Consider the following 20,142-nt stretch of genomic DNA (forward strand, 5'->3'; position numbering starts at 1 on the left):
TTATATTTTTAGTAGAGATGGGGTTTCACCATGTTGTCCAGGCTGGTCTCGAACTGCTGACCTCGTGATCCACCCACCTCGGCCTCCCAAAATGCTGGGATTACAGGCGTGAGCCACCACACTTGGCCTTCCACATTCTTTATTAAAGAGTTGTTTTGCCAGTGCAAATCTGGTAATTGGGTTCTCTAAGAGATTTGCACCAAATTATAAAATAAATGAAGCCGGACTCAGTGTCTCACGCCTATAATCCCAGCACTTCTGGAGATTGAGTGGGCGGATCACCTGAGGTCAGGAGTTTGAGACCAGCCTGGTCAACATGGTGAAACCCCGTCTTTACCAAAAATACAAAAGTTAGCTAGGTGTGGTGGCGGGAGCCTGTAATCCCAGCTACTCAGGAGGCTGAGGCAGGAGAGTCGCTAGAACCCGGGAGGCGGAGGTTGCAGTGAGCTGAGATTGCACCATTGCACTCCAGCCTGGGTGACAGAGTGAAGCTCAGTCTCAAAATAACAATCACCATCATCATCATCATCATCGTTATCATCAAATGGAAGTAACACCATATATTATCTATTTTCCCCTCTATGAATGATTAGCTCAAGATTTAGGGGGATCACATAAGTTGCCAGTTATTTCTCAGTGAGTGTCAGATATTTATGACTTCTTTGAAGAGGCCAATCATTTTTGAAAATTCTTTCAAATGTGCTTTCTTTTTTCCCCCCCTCTATCACAGTATTTTATTTCTGATTTCACTTAGATTTGCATAATGCAAAGAACCACAGTTGCACTGGGGGTCCTTTCTAAATATGCAACAAGGTTAGTGCAACCCACTGCTGACTTATTGAACCCAGGACCTGATGGAGTAGAGTTGATTCTTAAAGCAATTAGTGGACATTTTGTGTTGTTTTTATGTTCAAGCTCCCACTGTGAGAATATGGTTACACTTTAGGGAAGAAAATCTCAACTCTTAGACAAACTTATTTGCTTAACTAAAAATAAGTATATATACTCCTGTAAGAATTTGGTGATCATATTTTTGTTTTTGTTAATAAGATGACCTCTGAGCTTTATACTTGATTGTCTAATCATGTATTTTCTAATCATGTGTTTATTCACTCAAATTCTCTCTGGCACAAATACACCAGTTCCACTTTGGCCTCACACTATAACTGTTAAAACTGTGTGGGACATAGGGAAGAACACTGGTCTGTACATCAAGATGGTCCCAGTTGCTGAGAATTTTTGAGCAAATCTCTTCTCCTTTCTGGGGCTTAGATTCCTCATCTGCAAATAAAGTGGCTGAACCAGATGATCTTTAACTTTGAATTTTCCTGATCTAACTTTTCCTTTTCCTTTTCCTCCCTCTGCCTCCTCCTCCTCCTCCTCCTTTTCTCTCTCTCTCTCTCTCTCTCTCTCTCTCTCTCTGTCACCTAGGCTGGAGTGCACTGGTCTGAGGATGGCTCACTGTAGCCTCAACCTCCTGCACTGAAGTGATCCTCTGCACCTCAGCCTCCCAAGTAGCTGGGATTACAGGTGCCACCATACCTGGCTTTTTTTTTTTTTTTTTTTTTTTTTTTTAATAGGCAGAGTCTTCTTGTATTGCCCAGACTGGTCTCAAATTCTTGGGTTCAAGCAATACTCCTGCCTAGACTTCCCAAAATGCTGGGATGACAGGCATGAGCCACTGAACATGGCCCTTGATCTAACGTTCTAAAAAAATCTTAGCAAATGTATGTTAAACTAAAAATGCTTTGAAATGGGATGATTCAGTAATAGAAACATAGAACCAAGCCCTTGCTTTAAAATGTCAAGTTGGATTTCTACAGAAATTCTGTAATTAGAATATAATATTGTAGTAGAAGCATTATCTTCATAGAACTAAGGAAATCTGAGTTCACTTCTTCATTGCCCAAATTTAGTTGTGCACCCTTTAGAAACCATCTTATCAGGGATGCACTCCTGACCCTCTGTGATATCGTGAAATATGTATTTGGACTTTGTCCAAGTTTCTTGGCATATGACTCCTAAAATCCTTGGAATTTCCAAAATGCCGCCTTTTATTTTATGCTAATCCTGGCTCGTGGGTTCAGAATGGGGGTCTGGTCACCGGAAAGGCAAAGGCACAATTAAAGAGTCAGCCCCACCCCCCTGCCTCCAGGAAGGAGAGAGAGGCTGAAGGTTAAGTCGATCACCAGTTGCCAATGGTTTAATCAATCCTGGCTAGATAATGAAGCCTTCATAAAAACCCAAGAGGACAGGTTTCAGCAAGTTTCAAGATAGTAAAACATGTGGAGATTTTTAGAGGTTGAAGCCCAGGGAGGGCATGGAAACTCTGCACCTCTCCCCCCATACCACTCCCTAGATATCTCTTCATCTTCATCCTCTGCAACATCCTTTATAATAAACCAGTAAATGTAAGTGTTTCCTGGAATTCTGTATGCTGCTCCAGCAAATTAATCAAACTCAAATTTTGGTCATGGAAACCCCAATTTGAAGCTGGTTGGTCAGAAGTTCCAGAGGCCTCGATTTGCTCCTGGTTGTATGTAGAGCCTTGGGAACTGAGTCTTCAACCTGTGAGGTATGACAGATCTCCAGGTAGACAGTGGCACAATTGAATTGGAGGACACCCAGCTTGGTGTCTGCTGCTTGGTGAGTGGTGAAAAACTCCCACATATTTGGCCACAGAAGTCATCTTCTGTGTTGATGATTGTTGCTGTGGTAATGTGAGAGGAGAAGAAAAAACACATTTTCCCAAAACATCCTCCAAGCTAAATAGACCCCCATGTTTTACCTTCTCTCTTTTTGCTTTTTTTTTTTTCAGGACATGTGTCACAATTTTAGAAATTATTTTTTTAATGTCAGTACTTCCTTTAGATCAACTCCCTTAGTGTAAAGTTTACCGTTGGTTCCCTAACAGCCAGGACAAGGACTGGCATGAAGCGGGTGCTCAATAAACATTTGCTGAATTAATAAGCTTCACCTCTTTAAGTCTCAGTTTTATATCAGAAAATTAGGAGAAGAAGGTTTGGACAAAAGATGCTGTAATGTTCCTTCTGAGTTCTAACATCTTCTGTATTCTCTGTCTTCTAAAATCATAGGTCTGTAAAAAGTTTACAGGTTGGTGCTACTCATAATAATTTATGTATTAAACATTTTAAGTAAGAAATATTTCAAGGTCAGGTGGGGTGGCTTATGCCTATAATCCCAGTACTTTGGCAGGCTGAGGTAGGCAGATCACACTTGAGGTCAGGAGTTTGAGACCAGCCTGACCAACATGGCGAAACACTGTCTCTACTAAAAATACAAAAATTAGCCAGGAGTGGTGGCACTCGCCCGTAGTCCCAGCTGTTCGGGAGGCTGAGGCAGGTGAATTGCTTGAACCAAGGAGGTGGATGTTGCAGGGAGCCAAGATCACACCACTTCCCTCCAGCCTGGACAACAGAGTGAGACTCCATCCCCCCTCACCCCTTCCCCCACCGCCACCACCAAAAAAAGAATTATTTCTAAAGTAAAAAAAATAAGTAAATTAAGACATCTGAGTATAAGACAAAATGTTAACATTTTTCCATATTACTTCAAATCTTTTCCTTAAATAAAATATAAAGCAAAAAGTACTCCTCCATTCTATCTCATTTCCCTTCTTTCAGCCATTAAAATGAATAAAATATACCTGTATATAAGAACATGGATACATCTGGGAAGCATGGGAATTGAAAATAGATTACTAAGGCTAAATGTAGGATGATGTAAATTAAATTTTAAGGACACGGGGAGGGATAGCATTAGGAGATATACCTAATGCTAAATGACGAGTTAATGGGTGCAGCACACCAACATGGCACATGTATACATATGTAACAAACCTGCACGTTGTGCACATGTACCCTAAAACTTAAAAGTATAATAATAAAATTTAAAAAAAAAGAAAAAAAATTTTAAGGACTTGCAAAATTATATTACATATATTTATGGATGTGTATTAAAAATGTATGGGGTAAATAAATAAAATCTTTTTTAATAAATGAATCTAGTAATTTGAAATGGTTAAGAACTTAATGATTATTAGTAGATAAATATGAATTGTGTGATTTATTATAACTGGTTAACATTCAAACTTTAGCAGACTTTTACCATGTCAACAATTTCTCACCAGGTTGAAATACTGTTTTCACAGTGCTGTCTCAAAATTACTTAAGCTATGGTAAACACTTTATGTGGAGAATCTTAGAAATATGAGGCTTCAGTCATAATCGTTATACATGACTTTTATTTTGATCTTTGCAGTTGAGTAAGGATTTTTTAATCTATTTTTTCTTTCACCTTAAGAGATGTGAACTATAATTTTTTCCATTTTGTATGTGTAATGGTGAAGTGGCCAAAATGTGGGTTAGATGTTATTCTATTTCAAAGCTAGCTTGGGAAGGGACACAAAGCGTTCTGCCTTTAAATGTATTATTTCTAGCCAGGCGCGGTGGCTCACACTTGTAATCCCAGCACTTTGTGAGGCCGAGGCAGGTAGATCACTTGAGCCCAAAGAGGGAGAGACCAGCCTGGGCAACATGGGGAAACCCCGTCTCTACTGAAGAAAAAAAAAAAGAAAAATAGAAAAAAAATTAACCGGGCGTGGTGGTGGGTGCCTGTAATCCCAGCTACTCTGGAGGCTGAGGCAAGAGAATCACTTGAACCTGGGAGGCAGAGGTTGCTGTGAGCCGAGATCGCGCCACTGCACTCCAGCCTGGGTGACAGAGCGAGACTCTGCCTCAAAAATAAATAAATAAAATAAAATGTGTTAGTTCCCCTTTGGAGCAGAAAGAAGTGGGCACTTTTATAAGGTAAGGAGGGAAGTGAACAAGGGCAGGGGGTCCCCCTGCTAGCTTGGTGGTGCCTTATCTACCCGATAGTTGAGTTGGCACCTACCTGGGCAAAAATAAGTTGTGAAAATGGCCAAGCAGGCATACTTAAGATATGCCCTCCTGATGGGTGAAAGTCCCAAGGCCACCCCCAAAGGTGAAAGTTCCATGGCAGGTGTGCTCTGGTCTGCAAATGGACTATCAACTCTCCAGGAGAGAGCTGTCTTGGAGCACACAGTTAGAACTTACCCTGCAGGGAGTATCTGGTGAGGGGGATGTGAAGGGTTTTATTTGCGTTTCTGAAGGGCTAAGTAGGAAACGGGGAACAGGAGGAAAGGGGACAGGAGAAGAGAAAATAATAAAAATAATAGTAACTCATTCCCTATTTCTTAGAAAAAATGGGAGTACTCAGTTACGACTACATGAAGGCAGAGGGAGGGAATAAAAAGAGGAGGCAGAATTTAAACAGGATTTTTTAACTCCTAGTCCAATAAATAAATGATGCCCACAGTTGTTGGTGTTGGACAAGAGTCTGTCTTCTGTTGCTCTTAGATCTGAGAACTGAGCCCTCTCCTCCTTCACAACAAAATTGGCCTATTAATTCCAGTGTTACTTCATGTAATTTTTTTATTTGTCCAGAACTAAAACTATCCTTTCTCTATTATTGACAATTCCATTGGCTAAGCCAGGTTTCACTTGTCTGCTGAATATCAGGAGCCCTGTGTTAAAATTAACTCATTCATTCTGCTTTGATTTTAGAAAATGGATAAGCAAATAACTGATAGTATTTTTGCAAGCATCTTTTGTTCTAAAACCAAGAAGGCTGAATTTAGTAAATCCAAAGAGTTTCCCCCATCTTTTTCCCTTTTTATTCATTTCTACTGCCCTAGGTTAGGCCCTCCTCATTTCTTGTCTGAATAGCTCCTGATGCATTTCCCCCGTTTTTACTTTGCTTGCTCCCACCACCTTTGTATTTCTGAATACAAAGAACTGATTAGGTCTTTCCCCTGCCTTATAATCCTCAGTGACACCTCTTTGCCTGCTCATAGTAGTTAATGGTATCTTGTGACATCCAAGGCTCCTCAGAATCTGGTAAGTGCCTTTCTAGCTCAGCCTCATTGACTTCTGCTCGGCTACTCCTCCTCCTTCTCTCATCCTGTCTATATTTCATCCACAGTTAACATCCCCTTGCTTTTACTGATGATATTCTCTCTTCATGGAAAGCCTACTGTTGTCTCCTGGCTTTTTCTTCCTTTCTTTCTTGGGTGCACAATCCAATTTGTGAATAATAACTTCTTTTTTAAGGCCTAGTTTAAATATCTCTACCTGTTTGAAAATTGTCTTTTCTATTTTACTTTTCTCTTTCTTATCCCCAGCCAGTCCATCAGCTAATCTGGTGACTTCTCATCACCTCTACTGCTGATCTAAGCCACTCTCATCTTTCATTTGGATTATTGGCAGGAGCCCCCAACTGGTCTTCCTGCTTCCGTCTTTGTTCCACAAAGTCTGTCCTTCACATAACAGCTGCAGTAGTCTTACAGAAATGAAAATCAGACCACATCAGTTGCTCAAGCCTCTCTAGTGACTTCCTATCTCACACACAAAAAAGCTCAAGACCCGTCCTGCTTTACGAGGCCTTGCGTGATCTGGGCTCCCTATCATCTCTGATCTCGGATCTTAACTCCTACCACTGTAGGCTTTGCTTACTTTTCTGCAGGTGCACTGGCCTGCATGGCAAGCATACCCAGCCAGGACCTTAGCACTTGCTGTCTCTAGTACTTGGAACACTATCTCCCCAAGTATACATGTGGCCCAGCTCATTATTTCCTCCAGATTTTTTTCTTTAATATCATCTTATTGAAGAATTCTTTCCTAACAGTCTTGGAAAAAATAATATCCTCTTCACACTCACTCCCCTGACTCTTGGCTTTTTATGCTCTATCCCTTTTAAATTTACCCTGATTTACTTTTTCTTATAGCGCGTATCACTATCTGATTTAGTAGTTATTTGTTTATTCTATAATTTTAGCAATTTTAGGGCATAGACTTTGTTTTTGTTTAATGCTGAATTTCCAAAATTAAAACAGAACCTTGGTAATAGTATATGCTCAATAAAAATCAAATTTATTACCTAGTAGTTAATTGTTCTATCTCTGTAATCCCATAACACTTGCAGATGGTTCCTTTATACCCAGTGTATTTTGGTTGTTTTTGCTGTACTCTGCCTCTAGACTGTGAGCAACTTGAGGATAAAGATTGATTTTTTTCTTTCAATTTATTTTATATTTCAAGTACCATCCTAGGCAGTATGGATACACAAAAGTCTGCATTCCAGGATTTTAAAATCTTACTTCTATCTGTTCCCAGTACAGAATAAGGACCTAGCATTGTGCAATACATGCTCAGGAAGAGTTTGCTAGATAAGGATTCAATGTTGTACAAATGAGAAGAGCTAGCTCTCATTCGTGGTTTATGATGGCAACTGACTAGCAGCTTTTAGTGTAGCTTCTCCTAAGTTGTTGGTTTTTTGTTTGTTTGTTTGTTTGAGACGGACTTTTGCTTTTGTTGTCCAGGCTGCAGTGCAATGGCACAATCTCAGCTCACTGCAACCCCCGCCTCCTAAGTTCAAGCAATTCTCCTGCTTCAGCCTCCCGAGTAGCTGGGATTACAGGCATGTGCCACCACGCCCAGCTAATTTTTTTTGTATTTTTAGTAGAGATGGGGTTTCTCCATGTTGGTCAGGCTGGTCTCGAACTCCTGACCTCAGGTGGTCCACCCGTCTTGGCCTCCCAAAGTGCTGGGATCACAGATGTGAGCCACTGCGCCCGGCCTCTCCTAAGTTTTTATTAAAATATTAATATTTTACATTCCAGAAAAAATTAAACTAAATTGGACACTCAAGCCATTGGCAGAATTTTGTGATAATTTTATGCCCTAAAACCTGATAGAATAGAATTGAAAAATGTCAAAATGAAATGAAAGCTGCAAACACTAGCTATGGCTATATCTTGCTACGTTCATGGAAAAGTAAAAAAGCAAGAAAGGCCTTATATTAAAAACAAACAAAATCCTATCTATAGGGGAACATCATTTTAAATACTCAAGAAAATCATCTTAGGAACTGGGAGAAATATTTAGAGGATTACTTTAGTGCAAATTAATAAGACAGTAACACTATAAAGTTGGGAAAACATGACAAACCTAAAATTGCAGGCTGAGATGTAAAGAGGACTAGTAAAAAGGGATGAAGATTAAATAAGGAAGGACATTTGAAATGCAGCAGAAGAAGTGAAAATATTATTTGTAGTAGAATAGAGCAGAATTAACTGTAGAAAACCATACACATACTGAAGGCAAATTTAAGAAGCTTTCCCAAAATGCAAACAATAGGAAAAACTGCATAAAATGTATGGTGGATAGAAAGTGGAGAGCCTAGAGTAAGACTTCCGTGTTTCTGGAAACTGATACAAGCAGAAGAAACAAAAATACAATTGAAGAACAAAATTTGTTGAGTTCAAGCATGAAAGTTAAAGGGACCCACCAATTTCCAAGTAACTTCAGTTTTAAAAATCACATTTAGAGGCATTGCCACTTTATTTTTTAAAAAAGATAAAGAAAATTCTACAAGAAACTGTGGAGAAATAAGCAGCTTACTTAATTTAAAGAAATAAAATTCAGATCGACCTTGGACTTTTCTACACTAAAATATACATTGACTCGATTACTCTGTTTTAAGAGATCTATCTGAGACCAATTTATATACTAAACTGTGCTATATGGTGTTATTGTTAACTGGAGTAAAATTTATATACAAGTATACTAAATTATACAATTATACTAAAAAGTTATGATTAAATAAATAATTGTATATCCCTTTTTAATACTGTAACAGCAACCACTTAAAATCATGTTTTGAAATTAGAACATGCTCATGATATATTAAATTATAAAAAGAATACCATCTTTGTATTATATGCCCGTAGTTTGTACAAGGGTGTACGTGTGTTTTTGTGTGTGTGTGTGTATGTATGTGTGTGTGTATGCACAGAAAACAGTCAACAATGTTAATAATGATATGTATCTCTTGAGTAAGCAAGAAATCATTTTTTTCCAGAATTCTGTGTGCACATGTTTTGACAATGATGAAATATTAATAAAAGGCAGATTGTAGAAAAAGAGAAGTTAGGAAGACGTTGATAAAAGTTTTAAATTTTCTGTAACTGCTTCTCATAGTGCCAACACTACAGGGCAAGATACTTTATACATTCGCATAGAAGGTTTGAAATGTTTGCTATCCACCCAAAGAGCTGCTGGAAATTTAATACAATGGGCTGGCATAATCAAAAAAGTTCTTAGCTATAGAAGATATTTTTTCAGGTATAAAATCAACTGAGTTCTTAATTTAATGCCTATAAGTAAGAGAAAACTACATAGAGATATAAGGTAACCCACCCTGGGAATAGCAATTAAAAAATCTGTTTAGAATGGTAAAGAAATGTGTAAAGGAGAAAATAAGTTTGAGCTAGAAACGGAACCCGTGAAACAAGCAGAAGACCTAGAGAATTAATTTTCTTAGGAATGTGAGTAAATGTTGTCATTTGATATATTGGTTATGAGGACTGATAAAAGATTTAAAAGAAATGCTTCACATATTACTCAGTATTAAGAATTAGATATATCAAAACTTTGTGGATATAGCTAAGAAGTACTTAGAAGAAACTTGATAGAATTAAATGCTTGTATTAGAAAAAAACGTGAAAGTCTAAAAAAATAGCAAACTCAACCCTGGTTTAATTATTGCAGTCACATAAAAATAAAAATTTAAATGTATGCAGCTTTGAAAGGAAGAAGTAAAACTGTCTCTGTTCATAGTTGACATGATCATCTATGTAGATCGTAAATAAGGCATCTACAAAAAGCTACAAGTACTAGTAAGTTTAGCAAGGTCATAGGATACGTGGTTATTATACATGAATTAATTATGTATAAAAACATGACATAGTATAAAACACAATAGAAACAAAAAGAAATTTTCATTTTTAAAAGTACCATTTATAACAGTTATTTTAAAATAAAATACTGAAGGGTAACTCTAACAAAATATGTACAGTATTTATACACTGAAAACTATAAAGCATTTCTGAGTGAAATTAAAGATACTCTGTTTAAATGGAGAGATATAATATGCTCATGGTTTAGAAGACACCACATTGCTAAGGTATCAGTTCTCCCCTAAAGGACCTTACATATTTAACACAATCTCATGCAAAATCTTACCAGGCATTTTTATGGAAATTGTAAACTGCATGTAAATTTTGTATGGAAAAATCAAAGGATCTAAAATAGCCAGAACAATTTTTAAAAAGAACAAAACTGCAAGAATCAGACTACCTGATTTCAAGACTTACTATAAAGTAGACTATCCCAGACAATTTGAAATTGATATATGGATAGACAAATAGATCAACAGGAAAGAGGGAAATATTCAGATACAGACATGAACACATATGACCAATTGATTTTCAATAAAGAGTCCAAGGCAGCTCAACAAGGGAAAATATGCAGGTAATCTTTTCAACAAATGGTGTTAGAACAATTGGATATCTGTTAAAAAGGAGAATTATAAAGCCTTAACTCACACCATATACAACAATTGACTGAAAATATAGTTCTAAATGGAAGAGCTAAGACAATAAATCTACTTGAAGAAAACACAGAAAATCCTCCTAATGTTAGGCCAAGATTTCTTGGGATATAAAAAGCAAGAGCTTTAAAGGGAAAATATTGATAATTAAGTATTTTGGGAAAGCAGGAAAAAAAGCCAAGCTACAGGCTGGGAGAAAATATATTTTTTAAATGTATATCTGATAAAAGACTTGTACCAAAATACATAAGGGACTCCTAAAACTCACATTAAGTACAAAAGCAACCTAATTAACAAATTACCCCAAATCGCCAAAATAACCCAATTAAAGAATGGGCAAAAGACCTGAATGGATATTTCTCAAAATAGGATAAGCATATGAAAAATGCCCAATATCACTAATCAGGGAAATGCAAATCAAACTACAATGAAATACTACTTTGGTTAGAATGGCTATTAACAACAAGATAAGATAACTGTTAGCGAGAATGTGGAGAGACGAGAACCTTTACATACTTTCAGTGGGAATGTAAATTAGTACATCCGTTATGGAAAATAGCATAGAAGTTTCTTGAAAAATTAAAAATATAACTACCACATGATCCAGCAATCTCATTACAAGGCATATATCCAAAGGGAATAAAATCAGTATGTCAAAGGGATATCTTCACTCCTGTGTTTATTGCAGCACTATTTGCAATAGCCAAGATATGCAGTCAACGTAAGTGTCCATCAGAGGATAAATGGATAAGAAAATGTTGTGTATATGCACAGTAGAATACTATCCAGCCAGAAAAACATAATGAAATCCTGAGGCTGGGCATAGTGGCTCATACCTGTAATCCCAGTACTTTGGGAGTCTGAGACGGGAGGATCACTTAAGCCTAAGAGTTTGAGACCAGCTTGGGCAACATAGTGAGACCCCATCTCTACAAAAAACATACACCAAAATTAACTGGGCATAGTAGTGCGCACCTGTAGCCCTAGCTACTCAGGAGGCTGAAATGGGAGAACTGCTTGAGTCTGGGAGGTCGAGGCTGCAGTGAGCTGTGATGGTGCCACTGAACTCCAGCCTGAGGGACAGAGCAAGAACCTGTTTCAAAAAATAAAAAAAGAAATCCTGATCCTGTCATTTGCAACAACATGGATAAATCTGAGGACATTATATGAAGTGAAATAAGCCAGGCACAGAAAGACATAACTATGTGATCTCACTCAAATGGAATCTAAAAATGTTAATCTCATAGAAGTTGAGAGTAGAGTGGGGTTACCAGAGGCTGAGAAGGGGACACGGGGTGAGGGGAAATGGGGAAAAGATGGGTCAATGGGTACAATATTACAGTTAGACAGAAGGAATAAGTTCTGTTCTATTGCACAGTAGGGTGACTATAGTTAACAGTAATGTATTGCGTATTTCAAAACAGCTAGAAGGGAGGATTTTGAATGTTCTTACTACAAAGAAATGATAAATGTTTAAGATGATGGATATACTACATATCCTAATTTGATCATTATACAATATAGACATGTATCAAAACATCACATTTTACCTATAAATATGTACAATTATTTTGTATCCTTCATAAAACCTAAAAAGTGAAATTTCTGTATTACAACAGGGGGAAAACACGGTCTGTATTACAATATTTTTTAACTTAAAAGGTACAAAATATTTGAACAGATACTTCGAAAAATATCAAATAGTTGTATAGAATTATGTAACATTTAAGTTTGTTTTTATTTTTATTATATATAAATATGAATAAGTACATGAAAAGATGTTAAACATTATTAATCATCAGAGAAATGTTAATTTAAACCACAGTGAGATCTACTGCATACATACCAGAATAACATCAATTAAAATAACAGCTGACAATACCAAATGCTGACAAGGATATGAAGTCCTCATACATTGCAAGTGACAATGTAAAATGGCACAACCACTTTGTAAAACTATTTGGCAGTTTGTTAGTAAGCATATACTTACCCAGCAATCATATTTTAGGTATTCAAGAAAAATGGAAATGTACATCCTCACAAAAATTTGTACAAGAATGTTCATAATAGTTTTACACACAATAGAAAAAGGAAATAATTGGTGGGTTGATAAATAATGAAGTCTATTCAAAAATACAATGGAATGCTGATACATGCAAAAACCACAGATAAATCTCAAAAGCATTATCACATAAGATTACATACTATATTTTTCCATTTACATAAAATTCTGGAAAGGTAAAACTAGTGAAAGAAACAGGTACATGATGTTGAGGCCAGGAGCTGGGGAGGGGATGAACTTCAAAGAAGCAAAAGATAATTGGAACAGGGATGGAAATATTCTATATCTTGATTGTAGTAGTAGTTACGCAATGGTGTGCATTTGTCAAGCCATCAGCTTTTGCACTTAAAAACTGGTATACTTTGCGGAAAAGTATACCACATAAAACAAAACCCCCATACAAAAAAAGAACAAATTAGGCCTTAGAATGAAAAGAATCTCAAGTCAATGTTGAGGAGCAATTTAGAGGTGAATTTTTTAAATTCCACAGAGAAAGAAAGATAGTAAAATAAGCTATGTGTGTTCAAATTTACAATTTCTGCTGACTTGAATCATCAGGGTATTTTAAAATCTTGCTGTAAATCAGATTCCCATGTTCCAATCTTGCAGAAGCCGGGAAAATTGGAGATGATAGTGCTATTTTGTTAAGGGATACGGAAGTGGGCAAGTCTAAGGACTTGTTAATACACATAGACCAGGGAGACTGAACTTATTACTGCTCCAAAAAAATAAAGGTCATCATGGAACAGCTTTGCAAACAATGAAGTAAACAGAGTAGCAGAGATTTGGCTTCGTAAAAAGAAAAAAAGCGATTGTGCCAGACCACTTCAGCACCTCTAGTTGCTGAATTGCAGGACTGGTAGTTGAACCAAAAGCAATAAACATAATGCATCTTGGCTGTGGTCAGATATTTTGATTTAGTCAAATATGAAACCCTCACCACTAAAATTGGAAAATATGGTTTGTAGTACAGATACAGTACCAGCTGAAAAGTGATATCTGAATTGTCCTGGCATGACGTGGAGAGCAGAGGAAAAAGAGAAGTGTACCACGAATATCACTTTTGTTGTTGTAGTTGTTGTTGCTTGCTTGTTGCTTTTAATTTTTTTAGGTTTCAGATTCAGTGGGTACATGTTCAGTATTGTTACATGAATATATTGTATAATGGTGAGGTTTGGGCTTCTAGTGTACCTGTCACCCAAATAGTGAACATTGTACCCAATAGGTATTTTTTAACCCTCATCCCCTCCTACCTTCCTCATTTTTGGAGTCCTCAGTGTCCATTATTTCTATCTTTATGTCCATGTGTGTCCTTTTCAGGTTTGGTTTTTTTTTCATATTTTTAGTAGAGACTGCATTTCTCCATGTCGACCAGGCTTGTCTTGAGCTCCTGCCTGCCTCAGCCTCCCAAAGTGCTGGGATTACAGGCATGAGCCACTGTGCCTGACCACATGTGTATTCACTACTTATCTCCCACATGTAAGTGAGGACACATGATACTTGATTTTCTTTTTCAGAGTTGTTTCACTTAGGATAATGGCCTTCAGCTCAATTCATGTTGCTGCAAAGGACATGATTTCAGGGAATAGCATTTTGAATTTTGGGTGATGATCCTATGGTGTGTTTGAAGCATTAAGAAGTTTGTATGGGTAGAACATGGGTGAGAAATCTGTGTGGTGGGGGTGGAGGAGTAGGGGGAATTAGAGATAGATAAGGCCATAATACAGAGGGCCTCATAAAGTCCTCAATAAACCATGTTAAAGAGCAAGACTGTATCCTTGAATTCCCAGAGCCAGCTGGTATAATCGTCCAGGTTGTCTTCCACCTAGCCCAAAGTTTTTTCAACTCTATCACTGCGTCTCCCTACAATTAAATGAGTAAGCAATATACTGAGAAATTAATAAAACTATGTTAAATAGACCACTTTCGAGCTCCATTTTAATGCTTGGAGAAGAGTATAAACATTGTAATTGATTCAGAAAAGAACCACAATGTTGGAAACTAGAAAAAGGTAAACATTTGTGTGGCTGAGTTAAGAGAATAGAGAGATAAGAAACTGTTATTACAGGACTAGGATAGACGCATATACCAGTTACTAAGCAGGTTCTTGGGCAAGTCCTTCCTGTACGTTTATTTTCTTGTTTATAAAATAGGGATAATAATTCAAGTCAATTATCTGTTATCTGCAATTCTGAAGTTCCAAGAGCTCTGAAAATCAGAAGTTGGTTCAGTTTTATTTTGATTTCTTAAGTTTGTGGCACATTCATTTGATGGTGAAACCCAGGCTTCATAGTCATTTATCAGTTAGTATGAATATTTATGAATTCTGCAGAAATAATGTTTGATCTTATGGTGCTACCCTAAATTCTGCTGGATACATTTATATGTTATACAAACTACCCTTTCTAAAATCTAAACAATTCTGGATTCTGAAAATTCTGGCCCCAGTGGTTTCATAAGAGAGAGTATGCTTGTAATACCTTCCTTTTAGGGTTGTATCAGGATAAAATTTCTTAAGGCAGAACTCAGTAAACGATGAAGCTATTATTATTTATCATTAATTTGGCTTAAAAGTTAGATTCCCACCCCCATCCCCGAGAATGGACAAGAATTAGCACTTGACGATCTTTAATCTCATTCTTAATGCTTTTACACTTTACTCTGTCGAGCTTGATTTATAGTATATCAGTTATTAAAATGGAATGTTTTCCTTAAGAAGCTTCTACACTGAACACTTAACCTTCATTTCTGCAATCTTTACATACTTGGAAGGGTACCTTATTTGCCTTTAGGTATTAGTTGACAGACTTATTTTTCAGTCATCTTTCCTAAGGGTCATCTTACGAAATTCATGGTTAGATTATGCATTATATACCTCCTAACGAAAACACGAATGGATACGCTTATTTTCTTCAAGTTCTCAATAAAAGGAAGTTCTTAATATGTCATAAAACAATTTCTGTGTAAGTTATTAGTTAAAAGCACAAGAGCAAAAATACCCATCTAGATTTCATTCAGTGTTTCCCAAGTAGAATTTTATTTTTGTGGTTGAATTTTGGCATGTTTCCTATTTCTTCAAGCTATATAAAACCCTTTTGCTGTGTCTAATCCATGGCCTGCGGGCATGGAGCACTGATTTTGCAATACTTTTCTAGCATTGGGAAACTTTTAACTAAAAACTTCGTATGCTGGAATACTTGGAAGAAAAGGAAAGGTCATTTAAACAAATACTATATTTTAAAATGAAGAAATAAAGCAACATTTTAAATGTGTGATTTTTGTTAAGATACTGGCCATTAGTGAGAGTTAGGGTGGGACATATCAGTAACGAATCCGATTGCCACTATGGCTCTGCCCCCCGCCCCCAATCTTTCCTCTGGGAGGATGTTGGGGCCAACTTATGATTGCAACCTGTGTGTGTGTTTATCCTTTGTTTGGATACACGTTACTAGGTGCCCCACTCTTGGCCAGCAGTTCCAGTGCCTGGTGGTTTGCCTGAGCAAAGTGCCTGAGTGGGTAGGAATGTAGTGATAGGGCTTTGACCCAGAGCACAGGGATGATAAGTTTTACTATAGTGTAAGGATTAGAATGAAGGTTCTCTTCTGCTTCAGAAGTGGGAAGAGGAAGCAACACAGGATAGGATCTGTATCTGGTTCTAGGTCTCAGGCTTTCTCCAGCCCGTTTTGCCAACTTACAACAAACTAACCACCACTAAACTTCCTCTCCCTGGAGAAGGAAAAACTTCACTCACTTGTGAGTGAGAAGATCTGCATCCAGATCCTTTCTGTGCCATGATGAGCTGTGCTACATCAGGCCCGGTGTTTTCAGGAGTTTAGGACAGAACAGCCCCTTTCAGCTCTTGCATTATCCTACTCTATGACATTAGAAGGAAAGTGCAGGCGTTCAAGGGAGTTCTTGTTTTACAGTTTCAAGTGATCTGACATCAGGCGAAATCTCTTCACTCTCTAACAGATATTCCATCTTAAAAAAATCCCATGAACCCTAATTCCTATGAGTCTCTCTAAAGTATATTAAAGACTGGATTAATTATAATCTAGGCAGAAATCTGTCTTTATGGTTGTTGTTTAATATCACTCAGTACATGCCAATACTCTTCTTTCACTTAGCTTCTGGTAATCTATGAAGCTACTCATGGTATCACTCATTTAAACCCCTCTGAGCCTCAGCTTCTTCATCCTAAAGGAAAATAACAGGAAATAATGGCATAAATGTGTTTTGATAAACATAAAACCTTTTGTAAACATGGGGTTTTATTTATGATAGCACAAAATATTAATATAACTTCCTGTCATAACATTGACATATGTCACATCTATAGTAGCCAGTAGTAAACAGGCAGCATGCAGCTCTAAAAAGTGGACAGATTTTCATTGTTCTGATTTGGAATGTAACAATATCTCCTCTTGGTTCTCTCCTTCCTTTCTCCACTGGCCCCAACTCTAAGCAGTATTCCACTGAACTGAAGAAACTCTACTGCCAAATTGCAAAGACATGCCCCATCCAGATCAAGGTGATGACCCCGCCTCCTCAGGGAGCTGTTATCCGCGCCATGCCTGTCTACAAAAAAGCTGAGCACGTCACTGAGGTAGTGAAGCGATGCCCCAACCATGAGCTGAGCCGTGAATTCAACGAGGGTAAGCAGAATTTGAATCTCTAACTGTTCAACCTCCTTGAAGGTCAAGATTCTGTGGGTATTTTTGTTTGAGACCCACCCACCTGGTTCAGACTTCTGCACTGTGATGGCAGATCAGTCTGCCCTTTTTTTTTTTTTTTTTTTTGGCTGACAGTATCTAAGAATAATGATAAATAAATTAATGGCTTTCATAGTGGTTGAACTATTTAATATTAGTAATTACTAGATGACCTGAACTACTGGTTATCTTTACTCCTTACTACTTCCTTCTTTTTATTTTTCTTGCCTTTAAAATAAAATAAGAGGCTGGGCGCGGTGGCTGACGCCTGTAATCCCAGCACTTTGGGAGGCCGAGGTGGGCAGATCATGAGGTCAGGAGATCGAGACCATCCTGGCGAATACAGTGAAACCCTGTCTCTACTAAAAATACAAAAAATTAGCTGGGCATGGTGGTGGGCACCTGTAGTCCCAGCTACTCGGGAGGCTGAGGCAGGAGAATGGCCGAAACCAGGAGGCGGAGCTTGCAGTGAGCCAAGATTGCACCACTGCACTCCAGCCTGGGCGACAGAGCGAGACTCCACCTCAAAAAAAATAAAAATAAAAATAAAATAAGAGGGTGCAAGGAGACTACATGGTAGCTATTCTACTTGGCCCAGGCTACAGTATCTTCAGATTTAGTGTTTTCCCAGAAAGATTCTCAAGTCTAGACCAGTTGAGACCTGGAAGGGTAAGAGAAAGGAGCACCAAATGAAAGAAATAATGAAAAAACCAGAAGAAGAAAGGGGAAAAAAAGATGAGAAGGCAAGTAATAGGTAAGGGGAATAAATAGAAGGCCTAGAGCATACTGTGGGCAATCAAATAAAGGACTGGGAGTCGAGGGATGAGGTATCATGAAAGCCACCTTTAGACTCCATATCCATGAATAAGTCATGCCTCATATTCTGCATCTCAGATCCTATAACAATTTAGCAGAAAAGGTCAGTATTTCCAAGAGTTCCCTTAGATCTGATATTATAGTTCCATGAAGGGAAACTAAATAGTGCTGAAAAGTGGAAGGTAAGAGCAGGATAAAGCATAAGCAATCCTCAAAGAGTATTGAGGGTGCCAAAGGTGTTGGGGGTTAGGATACTTTATAGAAAAAATATTAAAATATAAGGATTGATAAATATAGAGAATATAATTGTAGAGAAAATTAATAGAAGAAGAAAGAGAATGGATCGGAATTTAAAAGAAGAAAATAAAGTCAAAATACTCTTTAAAAAACTATTTTTTACACATTAATTTCGAGTCCTTGCCCACATGGCCACATTATCCGTACGTTTGTGTCTTGCTTTTCACTTAACAATCTGCCATAAAGAATATTGCAATATAGATAGACTTCATTATCAGCCTACCTAACTTGGTATTTCACCAAGATAACATACTATTTGTAAGTGTTTTCTCATTTTTTAAACATAAAAATTGTTTTTAGTTTTAACCATAATAGATGATGCATCAGAGAACATTTTGATACACTTCGCTTTTTACTTTTATTGAATGATTTTTGTAGACTGGGACTATAGGACCTAAGAGCTGTTAAAAACAGCTTTATGGGTCCCAATTCTTGGAGCATCTTCTTTTTTCTGGAGCTCTGCTAAATATCACAATTTTATGAAACTTTACTCAGTCTCTTTTTTAAAATTGCATCCCTTTTCTTACACCCAACTTGGGACTCCTTCAACACACAGACACCAGAACGTTCCTTATCTTTGTAATCAACACAATGTTTAAAAGTTGAGGAGGAGGAAAGAAGAAAAAGTGGAAGTGGTATCTTTGCTATCTTCTGCTTCTCAGTATATTTGCTGTTCAGACTTTTGGGCAGCATTTTCTCAGTTAAACTGATTTTTTTTAATTAATTTGCTTATTTCCCTTTCATTTTCCAGGAAGCTGGCAAAATTTCGCCCACAATGAGGTCAGAGATGTAGTTATAGAGTTCCATAAAGCTTGAATCATTAATCTTAAACTCCAGATTATAGGACTGTTCCCTTAAATATAGATGTGCACTCCAGCCCTTTCTGTTGCTATAAAGGTTATGACACCTTCATGTATTTGATACCTGGCTACGGGATCTGTTCGTTTCTTCAAGGATGCACATTTTCTTTATTATACGGACTATTTCTTTTGCCACCAACATCCTGTTCATGCAATTTCATTTTATTTTCTTTATTTTTAAGGTAAAGATCTAACTCTTTTATCGTTTTCTGCTCTGCAGGACAGATTGCCCCTCCTAGTCATTTGATTCGAGTAGAGGGGAACAGCCATGCCCAGTATGTAGAAGACCCCATCACAGGAAGACAGAGTGTGCTGGTACCTTATGAGCCACCCCAGGTAAAAAGCAAACCAAACCAAAACACAACACTCTATGGACTAAGTAGACTTGAGAGAACATCTGTTTCAGCAACAGGGATGTTTCTAGCATCTATCACTGTCTTAGTTCTTGTCATCAAATATGTAATATTTTTGTATTTTTTTCTACCTATTCTCCACATGCTTTCCCTTCAGAATACATAAATATGCACTGAATCAACTTGGTAACATGGCTCTGTGTCCATATTCCTATCTTAAGGGCAGATAACAATTGAACTGGCAATTGGGTGTATACATGAGATTGTTTTATCCAACTGGCAATTGGACGGGTAGTGGATATGCAATAGTAATGGATGCAAGTGTTACCATAAGTGGGAAAGCCTAAGAGGGATCTCTTAGCTGAAGTTTGAATGAACAGATGATAGATTTGTAAATCTGTTGCATGAAGCAGAGTAGTGTGGTTGAAAGTACACTGGTGTAACAGAACCCAAGTTCTTTGGTTTGCTGGCTTGCTGTCTGGACCTTCGGCAACTCTCTCTCTCTAGGCTTCAGTTGCCTTACCCATACGTATGTACTTTGGACTAGATTA

The 20,142-nt window shown here is 37.5% G+C and overlaps 1 protein-coding gene across 14 annotated transcripts in view; it reads left to right on the forward strand.

Moving 5' to 3' along the window:
* TP63 (tumor protein p63) overlaps positions 1-20,142 on the forward strand; it is a 265,811-nt gene that overhangs the window by 215,852 nt on the left and 29,817 nt on the right. For all 14 annotated transcript variants that reach the window (XM_054482683.1, XM_063662552.1, XM_054482684.1 and 11 more), the window contains 2 exons: positions 17,022-17,208; positions 19,459-19,574. In XM_054482683.1, coding sequence (XP_054338658.1) covers positions 17,022-17,208; positions 19,459-19,574 — 303 coding nt within the window. The remainder of the gene's footprint in view (positions 1-17,021; positions 17,209-19,458; positions 19,575-20,142) is intronic.

The sequence above is a fragment of the Pongo pygmaeus genome, chromosome 2 (genome assembly GCF_028885625.2).
Source record: "Pongo pygmaeus isolate AG05252 chromosome 2, NHGRI_mPonPyg2-v2.0_pri, whole genome shotgun sequence".
Taxonomy (NCBI): domain Eukaryota; kingdom Metazoa; phylum Chordata; class Mammalia; order Primates; family Hominidae; genus Pongo; species Pongo pygmaeus.